Raw genomic sequence first — 12,326 nt, 5'->3', positions numbered from 1 at the left:
GAGATCCTCCGCACCCGGCGCATCCTGTCACGGGGCCGCACGCTACGCTCAGGCTGGACCACCGATGCCGGGTCCGAGGGCAAAGCCGAGGTCGAGGTAGTACGAGCCTCGGGGCCCGAAGCCACAGTACCCGAGACCGAGGTCGCCAACTGCGGGGCAGCCGAGACCGATGCAGTCGAGGCCGAAGCCTGCTGCAGGTGCTCAATGGCCCCGGACAGCTCCGAGGCGATCAAAGCCCGGAGCAAGTCCTGGAAAGCCGGGATCCCCATCCCAGGCAGCAGCACCGAGTCCAGTCGATGCTCACCGGAGGGCGACCTCGGTCTCGAGTATTCCCTCGGGGCAATCGATTTGGACACCTTGGGCTGGGCGGAGGAAGACCCTCCCGCCGTCGAGGAGCCCGAGGATGGCTTCTTGGTCGATCCCGGAGCTGAGGAGGGAAGTGAAGACTTACCCGAGGCAGGCTTGGACGAGGCAACAGGCTTCGATGGGACCGAAGGAAGTGGCGAAGTCGAGGGGCCCGAGGCCGAGGTCAAGGCCGAGGCCGAACTCGAGGCCTTCCCGGCTGGGGAATCAACGGCGAAAAGTTCCGCCATGCGGGCCCGGTGGCGTTTGAGAGCCCTTTTCTGAAAAGTGGCACACCGGGAACAAGAGTCAGTCGGGTGCTGAGGGCCCAAGCACCGCAAACAGCACCGGTGAGGGTCTGTGATGGACAAGAGTCGGTTGCACCGACTGCACTTTTTAAAGCCCGTCACAGGACGGGACATGGGCCCAAAAAGCGGCCGGGAACAGACGAGGTCCCACGGCCGCGGCTACCGGGAGCCCCCGGAGCGACGGAAGAAAAACAAAACTTTTTTTTTTTTTCGACGAAAACTGAAAGAAATCAACAAAAGAACAAAGAAAAACGCAGCGACCGCGTCGAAAACAGGACACAGCCGCAGCGACAGAAGGCAAATTGAAGAGCACAATTTTCCACAGGGCTTCTGGCTCCGCGGATGAAATTGAACTGAAGACCACGAGGTGGAGATGCGCCCTCTAGTGGGCAGGAAGGCTAGCACATGCGTGGTGCAGTGTGCAAACTTGAAACTTCAATCAAGTTTGCTTGAAAAGCTGTCCGCGCTGGGGCTCCGTAGATGACGTCACCCACATGTGAGAATATCATGCCTGCTTGTCCTGGGATAACTATAATTACACAGATCATTAAATTAGCCTCTTATCAATGACAAAAGATGGGAAAAATCTTTTTAACTTTAACTATCTTTTTAAAAAAATTCATTTTCATTTGAAGATCCTTTATACAGTTGTACTCAACTGGTTACATCTGCAAATATAATTATTTGTGAGCACAACTGAAATACAGTATTTTCGTAGGTTTCAAGTATCAAGTTGCAAATGATTTATGAAGGCCACTGCTTGCTTTCACTGTTTTAAGGCAGACTATTAGTGGGCTGGATGACACTGCACTCCCCAGGATGGTTACTCATTTATAAACTGAAAGTAAATGGATGGCCGAGTTGGCCTTAGTACAGCTACCTGACAGAAAACCTACTGATGGGTTGTGTGCACAGTAGGCAAATGACCAACTGACTGCACAAGGCCTCAGTATATTTTCATAATTATAGTTAAATTGAGAAAATATTATTGCTTATAGGATCATTTTTTGGATCACTGCAGAAATTGGGTTATTCTGTAAGAGTGACAAGGCAGAGTTTGGGAGAGGTGTAATTCACATGACAGCAGGAGGTAGAGAAAATGAGGGCTGAGGAGGGGGGATTCTTAATAGGAGTAGAAAGCTGGAAGCTTGTTGAGGTGAAAAAAGGAAAACTGAGGACTGAGGGTATGCACATAGGGATGCCTTTGGGTCTATGCATGCACATACAAGGAGAGGATGCCTTGGAGGAGCGTAAAGGGGATGTCAATAAGTGGGGTGCATATATGAAGGGAGGCTCGTTGTGGCTTGTGTGTGTATAGAAGTGATCAGAGGCAGAGAAGAGAAAAATGGAGAAAAATCATACTTTATGTGTGTCAGGTTACACTGGTGTGCAGTAAAAATATAACAGACAGCAAGCCCCTACTTTAATAATTAAAGAGGCTTCCTCCAAATTATCCAATGTAATCGTAGACATATTTGCTCTTATTGCCCCCCTATTATAGAACCAAAAATTGTGGCTTTAGAACATGAAGACTATAGAGCTCCTTTTACAAAGCCACGTTAGCGGCTTTATCGCACACACATTTTTAGCGCGCGCTACCGCTAACGCAGCTTCATAAAAGGAGCCCATAGGTTGGGAAAGAGTATTTCCTGGGCTGTGGCCTGTGATCAGGTACAGATCGAGCTTATTACTATCTTATATTGACATCCCCTTTACGCTCCTCCAAGGCATCCTCTCCTTGTATGTATTTTTTATTGATTTAAATATAATATCAAGTATAACTTGTTCAGAAAGCAAATTTAACCAAAGCAAATTACAATCATGAAACAATAAATCCATACTTAACAAAAGTTAAGCAAAATTACAAGAAAAATTATTATGGTGAAATTATCTCAAGTCCTCGTTAGATCCAATAAATTGTACTGGCGAGCTAAGAAAAAAAAATTTAATCAATACATCAAAGTAATGCTGTTTTCTATACATCGGGAACGGAGCTACCATTTTTCTTTTAGAGCTCAAGATTTAGATTTATCCTTGTCCAAACGGGACATAACCACAAAATTAGTCAATTGTTGCGGCTCAAAGAATACATATTTAGTTGAGTGATAGTGAACAATGCATCATGGCTTTACTAAAGGTAAACCATGCCAAATGAACCTGATTTAATTTTTTGACTGGGTGACCAGAGATTTGGATCAAGGGCATGTTAGATGTAATTTACTTCAATTTCAGCAAAACCTTTGACACGGTTCCTCATAGGAGGTTCTTGAACAAACCTGATGGATCCAAAAGTGGTAAACTGGATTAGAAACTGGTTAACAGATAAAAACCAGAGGGTGGTGGTTAATGGAATGTGCTCAGAAGAGGGAAAGGTGAGTAGTGGAGTCCCTCAGGGTTTGGTGCTGGGGCTGATCCTGTTCAATATGTTTGTGAGTGACACTGCTGAAGGGTTAGAAGGAAAGGTTTGCCTTTTTACTGATAATACCAAAATCTGTAACAGAGTAGACACCGAGGGAGTGGAAAACATGAAAAACGATCTGCAAAAAAGTTAGAGGAATGGTCTCATGTCTAGCCATCTTCTCTCTGTGTTCATATACCCTCCCATGTCTAGCATTACCTCTCTGTGTCCATATACCACTCTTATGCAGATGCAGCATTCCCCTTTTTGTCCCTGTTCCTATGTTCCCATCCTATCCCACCATCTCCCCTCTTTTTGTATATCTCCCTGTGTCCTGCTTCTCCTCTGTATTACTACCTTACACCAATGTGTTTCTCACACTCTCTCTTTTCTCCCTTCCTCCACTATGTTCAATATTTCACTCACTCTTTCTTCACCCCCATGGTTCAGCTTTTCTCTTTCCTTTTCTCTTTTCCTCCTTGCAGGTCCTGCACCTTTCTCCCTTCCCTCTGAGTGACAGATACCATATCTGAGGGGAGGAAAGGAGGTGAGAGAGATGATAAAATCTGCTGGGGGGCATGGAGGGAGGGAGAGATGGAAGAGAAGACAGATGCCACACCATATGCGTGGGAGGGGGGGTAGAGGGAAGAAGAAGTCATAATGCCATTGTACAGGGCCATGGTGAGACCTCATCTGGAATACAGTGTACAATTCTGGAGGCCACATTACCGTAAGGATGTGCGCAGAATTGAATCGGTTCAGCGGATGGCCACCAGGATGATTACAGGCCTCAAGGGTCTCTCGTACGAAGAGAGGCTGAACAAATTACAACTCTACACTCTCGAAGAACGTAGGGAGAGGGGAGACATGATTGAGACATTTAAGTACATCACAGGACGTGTCGAGGTAGAAGATGACATTTTCTTTCTCAAAGGACCCTCGGCCACAAGAGGACATCCGTTCAAACTCAGGGGCGAGAAATTTCATGGCGACTCCAGAAAGTATTTTTTCACGGAGAGAGTGGTGGGTCATTGGAACAGGCTTCCAGTGCAGGTGATCGAGGCAAGCAGCGTATCAGACTTTAAGAACAAATGGGATGCCTATGTCGGATCCCTACGAAGGTTAAGTTAAGGAATTGGGTTATTAGGGCATAGACTAAAGGGGGTGGGTCAGTAGGGTGGGCAGACTTGATGGGCTATAGCCCTTTTCTGCCGTCATCTTTCTATGTTTCTATGTCTAATATCTGGCAACTAGAATTCAATGCAAAGAAATGCAAAGTAATGCATTTGGGGGATTAGTAATCAGAAGGAGCTGTATGTGTTGGGAGGTGAGAGGCTGATATATAAGGATGGGGAGAGGGACCTTGGGGTGATAGTATCCAAAGATCTATAGGCAAAGAAACAGTGTGACAAGGCAGTGGCTGTTGCCAGAAGGATGCTGGGCTATATAAAGAGAGGTATAACCAGCAGAAGAAAGAAGGTGTTGATGCCTCTGTACAGGTCATTGGAGAGGCCCCACTTGGAGTATTGTATTCAATTTTGAAGACCGTATCTGGCGAAGGACATAAGAAGACTTGAAGCAGTCCAAAGGAGGGTAACCAAAATGTTAGGAGGTTTGCGCCAAAAGACATATGAGGAGAGACTGGAAGCCCTGAATATGTATACCCTAGAGAAGGGGTGTCCAAACATTTCACCACGAGGGCCACCATTGGGTACTTCAGCACTTTTCAGCGGGCCGTAGTAAAAAAAAGATAAATAACTCTAGATATACGAGTTTTATTGAAAGCAGAAAATTTTATAAACTAATTACAGAGTATGCGAGATTAAATTATTGAATATTAATGACGAACACTACCAGCATATGCTCATATTTTCATCACAAATTAAAATAAAACCATTAATGTGAATAATGGAACTGTTTTTGTGCTTTTAAAATCTTATTAACTGAGGTTCAAATTTTGAAACGCTAATTACAAGTAGCGACTTCAAATGGTCATCAGATATATTTCATTTGGGAAAAATTTGTTCACAAAGATAAGTTGTCCCAAAAAAGGAGATAAATTTACAAGCAAATTTCTTCAAATTTAGAAACTGCTCAGAGTTCAAAAATATATTAAAAAATCGATCATATTTCCTTCCTTGTATTTATCTTTAATATGTTCATTTGCCTGAAGTTCAATAATTTCCATTTGAATTTGACTTGGAACATCAGCAACATCATAGTCAAACAGATTTTGAAACAATCTAATTTCCCAAGACTTCCAGATTCAATTTAAAGATTAGTCACAGAGCTACCTACAATGCCATGAATTAACACTGTTGATCGAGGCCAAACAAGTACAAAGAAATACTGCGAAGTATAGAATTATGATTCAGTATTAAATAAAGTTGTGAATAATATTAACATAATATGGAATATCAATATATTTGAACACAATTTTAATTAATGCATTTGAACATTTGAAATCTATTAACAACCCGTTTTTTGTTTTTTTGCGGATTCTCATTGGAAAATTAGTCCAATTGGCGCATTTCCACACAATTTTTCCGCGGGCCAGATAAAATGATAACTCAGGCCATAGAGCCCTGCCCTAGAGGAAAGGAGGTCCAGGGAAGACATGATTCAGACGTTCAAATACTTGAAAGATATTAAAGTAGAAAAAAGTTTTTTCCAGAGAAAGAAAAATGGTAAAAAACCAGAGTACATAATTTGAGGTTGAGGGATGGTAGACTTATGAGTAATGTAAGAAAATTCTTCTTTACAGAGAGGGTGGTTGATATCTGGAATGCGCTCCTGAGGGATGTGTTGGAGAGGAAGCCGGCGACAGAGTTCAAAAAAGCATGGGATGAACACAGAGGATCTCAAATCAGAAAATAATGGTAAATATTGAAGAACTAAGGCCAGTACTGGGCTGACTTGAACGGTCTGTGTCCGTATATGACCATTTGGTGAGGATGGGCTGGGGAGGGCTTTGATGGCTGGAATGGTTTAGATGGGCCGGAGTGAGCTTTGATGGAAACTTTAGTACATGGAACCTAAGCACAGTACCGGGCAGAGTTTTGGGTTCTGGCCCAGAAATAGCTAAGAAGGAAAATTTAAATTAAATCAGTAATTTAAAGAGAGGGTAAGGTTGGGCAGACTAGATGGACCATTCAATTCTTTATCTGCCGTCATCTACTATGTTACTATGACTGCCTTGGTGTCCAGAATCAGTCTCCAATCGTTGGATCCTTTCTTTGGAACGATGAAGTATATCTAGTATCTCCCAGAGCCCCCAAGTCTCACTCTAGCACGGGTTCGATTATCGCAAGATCCAAAAGTCTGCGGACTCTGGCCTGTACCCAAACCACCTTCTCGAGGCGGTCTGCAAGGGAATCCAGAAAATACTCAACCAGAGGACAGAGAAACTCCAACTTGTAGCAATCTTTGAGAACCTCTAGAACCCAGTAGTCAGAGGTAATGGCCTCCCATTCCACCAGAAAGGCCAACAACCGCCCCCTGATGTGCAGAGATGTCGGTCTGGTATCAGAACTGTTTCTTACCAGAAGCTGCTAGCCGACTTGCAGCGGTCTGCTGATGGTGGAGCCCGCTGAAGCGTGATCTGGCAGACAAAGAGGACAATTGTCCTGAGGAAGGACTTAAGTATGGACAAGAACACCAGAAGGGACAAAAATTAGGATGCCCTGAATTCTTAGACGGGCGGGACCTAATCCCAGGCAAAGACTTGGTATTACAATCCTGAACAATGGCCATAAGTTCATCCAGACTTTTTAACTAAGTATGCCTGATAAAGTATATTCACTAATTCTGGGGGAAAGCCAACTTCTGCGCCTCAGCTTTGGAATGCTTTGAAGAATTTTGAGATTTTTCGCCAGATCCGCGCTTGCGTTTTGCCGAAACTTCGCCAGCGCACTCCCAAAGCCCCCTGATGCTATTTCACGGGAGTTGGGGCAGAAGGCGCTTGATTAACTTCCCCAGAGTTCAAAGGCCCCACATCCGAGCAAACCTCCATTGATAACGCATGTTGAACACGGCTGCACATCTGACAGCCATGAGGCATGTATCCATCCCATCCTGCCCTGGGGAGGCCATCTATGAAGTTTTCTGGCAAAAACAAAGCTCACATATATGAAAAATATACTTTAATTTAAACCGGGAAAAATCCAAGATGGCCGCTGCGAGTACCGATTTTGAAGAAAAAGAGCCCGGGAAAATTAAAGGAACCCTCAGAAAATGGTGATTTGGGGATTTTAGAGGTGGGGAGGGCATGCAGGGAAACCACCCATAAGCCCCTTTTCAAGACCCCCCAAAATTGCTGATTTAGGCTGTCAGCCTCTTCTTACTCACTGTGACATATGCTGAATGAGAGAAACTACAAGCAGAGCTATAACAGCTCACCAGGAGATTCTGTGCCTCAGAGAAATTGGAAAATTGGATTTCAATTCTTCTGACCACCTCAGCCACCAGTCGCACAAACGCCTCGTGGAGGAACAGGCACAGATTTCTTACTCATAGAAGCCCGATACAGCACATTAATAAAACTGAGAAAAAATCCATCCTCTGGGGCAGGAGCTAGCTCTTCAGACGCTCTGTGGAAAGCATGGACGAACTGTGAGATTTCGCCCCTGAAAAATGCTTGCATTTCAACTTCGTGCCGCTTGCGCTTTCCATGGGATCCCCCGACACCATTTTCTCTCAGGAAACTGGGCAGGAATAGCGAGAAGATCCGCTTCAGAGGTTGAAGGCACAGGGTCCAGGCAAATTTTGCCCCCTCGTGAGCCAAAGGGCATGTAGAACACAGTTGCGCACCTGACAGCCATCCACCACAAACAAGGCATTAATCCATAACTTCCTGCCCTGGGGAGTCCATCCGAGTGGTTTTCTTGCAAAAACGAAGCTTGCAAATGCTAAAAATAACTTGAAAACAAAATTAGGAAAATACAAGATGGCTGATGCAGGTGCCAATTTTGACTAAAAATAGCCCCGGAAAAACACAAGAAAAACCTTTAAAACTGTGATTTTTAGGGGGGGGTAGGACATGCAGGGAAACCTCTCAAAAATCCCTTTTTAAGACCCCTCAAAATCACTGATTCAGGCTGTCAGCCTGTACTCACTGTGACATGCTGACTGGGAAAATTGCAAAGAGAGTTGAAACAGTTACAGGAAGATCTTCTGCCTTAGGAAGCAGGCAAACTGGGCTCCAATTCTTCTGACCGCCTCACCGGTCATTCATGGCCAGGTACCTCCACCATCCTCTGACATGTCACATCAGACGCCAAGCAGAGAAATATAGTTTGACCCTGATCCCGGGCATGCCTCTACGGACCCATGCTGCCTGCGCTCGACCAACTAGCGGATGAACCTGGGGTGAGCAAGCTCTAAAGGGAATGGGTCCCTGAGTCCCAATTTCAAGTGCAGGCTGTCCAGAGGATGCATTGACTGGCAGCCAATCCCCTGGAAGCAGACCTTTTGCAGTCAAAGCTGTTCCCACCGGGAACCTCTGCCGAGGGTGAAAACAATACATGAAAAGACTGAATTTTAAAGAAAATAAACATGAGCAGAAAAGACGGGCTTCTGGGCTTGATGGACCATTGGTCTGACCCAGTAAGGCTATTCTTATGTTTTTAAACAATACAAGCTCCTATATATCCTTGCTTGTAGGAAGGAATACTGAATCCCTTTAAGGGGGGGGGGGCAGTGCTGAAGTGAGAGGGGTGGAGCTCAAGTCTCTGGAATTTGAGGCTTCCTACAAAGTCCTGGTGGGTATACAGAATTAACCCAGTCGTCCAGTGGGATTGTACAAGAATTTTGGTAGAAATGACTTAGTAAAACAGTTTCCCACTAAAGGAACCACAAACTGGCCCCCCAAGGCCTTATGTTCTATCTAAAAACATGATATATCATCCAGCCTTATCGGATCAGAGTGGTTTACAGTTTCCCAAAACCAAGTCTAAAAGTAAAGAAACTATTAAAATAATAGTAAAGACCTAACCACATCCAAACAGAAATCCATACATACTCCTATTACTTATCAAAACTCTTAACGTATAACCAAGACTAATAGTACAATGTCCCTCATTTCTTTGAATTTCTGCTGACCTCCCCCCCAATCATCCTTTAATCATCAAATGCCATCTTAAGAAATAATGTTTTTAATATAATTTACTTCTGCTCTAATTTCTTTGGGTAGTGTGTCCAAGCATTTGGTGCTAACCAGAAAAATACTCTCTCTCTAGTAGTGGCACCAATAGCCAATTTTAAAATTGAGAAGATGCAAGCCTAAAATCTTGCAAGGATCTTGGCTATCTTATAGGTGTCTACAAAGTAGTCCATCTGTTCAAATAGTCTGGTTCATGTTCCCATAATGCTTTGTGAACTAGACATAACAGTTTAAATTTATATAAAGGCGTAACACGATTGTATAATCTGGCATTCCCTAGAAGCCTAATGCCAGCATTTTGAAGTATTTGCAATCTTTTTTGTAAGTTATGGGTTAAACCAAGGTAAACCATGTTGCATAATCTAATCTGGACACAAATAATGCATGCAATAGAGTTTGCAGTATGGATGTTTTAATATATTTTTAATAGAATGTAATTATCTAAAAATGCCTCTTTTAACTACCACTGTTACCTGATTTTCGAAGGTTATGGCTGAGTACTCCTAGAAGGCATGGGTTACGCACGTGGGATCTCTCAGAGAGAAAGAGATAATGGTTACTATGGATGGGCCGTTCGGTCTTTATCTTCCATCATGCTTCTATTTAAATGCAACTTGAAACCCCTCAGTTTTCCACATGCCTCTCTAGAGCATGCTGGCTCTGCTACTAAGCATCTGCCTAAGGTGGTAATGCAGCTCTCATGCATGAGAGCCTTCCTTCTGGCAGTCTTGCTGCTACTACTCCCTACCCTCCTCCTCCTCTACCAGGCCAAAGCTTAAATACTGAGCACTGCATGGGCCCTGAAAGTACAGGCCTGCACTTCATTGCCGTTTTCTACCCCCCCCTCCCCCAGACAAACTTCCTATCTGAGGGTGGTAGGACAACTCTTGAGTGCAATACTATACTCACAGGGTCCATGTAATGCCTAGTCTCATTTAATCTGAGGCCCCACTAGGATGTTGCAGCCAAGAAAAGGGTAGGGAAGAAGAAATGAGATGCTGGCCACTTGGGGGTGGGGAATAGAGAGATGAAGGAAAAAGGCTGGAAATTTGGGAGGCAGGGGGAATTAGAGAACAGAACAGGAAATGCTGCTGACCTGAGGAAGGAGTAGGGAGCACATGGTTCAAGGTGTGCATGGGCATCAGATGCCCTTGGCTAACCCTGTTCAACAGCTGCTTTTGTTAAGGTGTAGGGAGGGTGTTCAGGTCTTCAGTCGATTAGTTGATCCATGCATACAAGAATAAAATCAAGTAGCAGTATTCACTGCCAAATGTTCACCCCAAATTTTTTAACAGCCAAATGGATTCCTCACCAGGTCGATAAGGCTTCCTTTTCCTTTTTTTTCCATCCTCCAGTTCATCAATCCCTTTGCCAGGTTCCACTTCACCGCCAGCTTCTCGCTCTGGACTCCCTGGAGGTTCAATTTTTATTTCACAATCCATTGGTTCAACACCAACAGGAACTGAAATGAAAATAATGCACACAAACAAGTCATACATAAACAAACATACACAAACTCAGAGACAAGGCTGATATAGCTGCAAGTTAAAGCGGGCAAGCTAGCAAAGAGCCATCAATGTTCTGTACCTTCTAACTTAGGTTCTTCTCCTTCCAGCTCTCCTTCCTTTCTCTCATCCTGTCCAGTAGGGTCCATAGCTTCCATTCCCAACTCCCCTGTGGTAGAGAATCTTGAGCGCCGCTGACGTTTCTTGTGAAGGGGAGACATGGAGAGACTGCGCAGTACTGACATACCTGCTTCTGTCAGCCACACATTTTCAAAGCGGTAATACTGGGGTTCTAAGGGGAAAAACATCAGGCTGAAATAGTAGGCAGTGTAGCAGAGCACATAGTATCTCAACAGAATGCAATAAAGGCCCCGTCACTTAACATCCTCAAGTGCCTATATATGTATATATATTTTTATCTAGATGGTGAAGGCTCAAGGTTTTTTCAGACCAGTGTGTCCCATATCATGATGAAAAATACAGCAGTGATGGCTGACCCAGTGGCTCACTGGCAGTGCTGTACACCTTTGCTGGAAGATCTTTGTTATGTATACATTTGAAGCACTTTTTGAGCTATTTTTGTGTTTTAGTTTTGGACCATTCACTAATGAAAATTTTATCAGGTGGAAATGTGTTTGTATATCCTTTAGAGAGATTCCTTTTTTGACGTCATTTAATGTTTTTTACGTGATGTCGTGACATTGAGTAATTACGTTGTTGATGTCTTGTTGGTGTTGCGTTGGACATAGCGGTAGGGTTTTGTCAGGAATTTTTGCCCTATTTAAACGCCGTCTTCCTGTACCATATTTACTTTATGGTGAGTCTATGCTGAAATTTACTTAAGATATTTGAAGTAGTAGCGCCTTGCTCTTGAAGTGAAACAGGGCTGCTGTTGGGCTTGGCTGCTTAGAAAACTGAGATTGAAAGTGGAGCGATTATCTGCATACACTCTCCAATTTAATTCTTTATTACATTAGTGATTTCTATTCCGCCATTACCTTGAGGTTCAAGGCGGATTACATAAGAACTGTCATGATATTAAGAAATACATAAGGAATAGTTTGAACATTTTCTAATTTGCTAAGGAGTGTATAGTATTGCAGGTGAAGCTTGGGACAGATCTGGTTGTGTTATATTAGTTTTATGTATTTTTTGAAGAGTAGGGTTTTTGATTCTTTTTTTAAAGGTTTTGTAGTCTGTGGTCGAGATCAGCAGATTGATGAGTTGTCTATCCAGTTTCACGCTCTGGTGGCCAGTAGGTTGTCATATAATTTTCTCCGTTTGACATTTTTGGTTGGTGGGTGTGTGAATAGTGTGTGGGTTCTCCTGTGTCTGGTTGAGGTGGATTGAATTAGTCGTTTGTTCCAGTAGATTGGGCTGTCTCCGTTTATAGCTTTAAATAGTAGGCAGTGGAATTTGAAGTGTATTGGGAACCAGTGTGAGTCGTGGTATGCCTCTGTGATGTGGTCGTATTTTTTCAGTGAATAGATGAGTCTTAGGGCTGTGTTTTGTATTGTTTGTAGTTGTTTTATCGTGGTCACTGGGCAGGGGAGATATAGTATGTTGCAGTAGTCTATTAGGCCTAGGATTAGAGATTGTACCAAGAGTTGGCA

At 43.7% G+C, this 12,326-nt stretch overlaps 1 protein-coding gene across 1 annotated transcript in view; it reads right to left on the bottom strand.

Annotated features, from left to right (window-relative positions):
- Positions 1 to 12,326, bottom strand: part of LOC117357250 (histone-lysine N-methyltransferase 2D-like) — a 468,534-nt gene that overhangs the window by 307,801 nt on the left and 148,407 nt on the right. The window contains 2 exon segments of the mRNA XM_033937621.1: positions 10,521 to 10,670; positions 10,796 to 11,005. Of these exon segments, the coding sequence (XP_033793512.1) occupies positions 10,521 to 10,670; positions 10,796 to 11,005 (360 nt within the window).

This window comes from Geotrypetes seraphini, chromosome 3, assembly GCF_902459505.1.
Source record: "Geotrypetes seraphini chromosome 3, aGeoSer1.1, whole genome shotgun sequence".
NCBI lineage: Eukaryota > Metazoa > Chordata > Amphibia > Gymnophiona > Dermophiidae > Geotrypetes > Geotrypetes seraphini.
The sequence above is the reverse complement of the archived record's forward strand: the minus strand, read 5'-3'. Positions and strand labels throughout refer to the sequence as shown.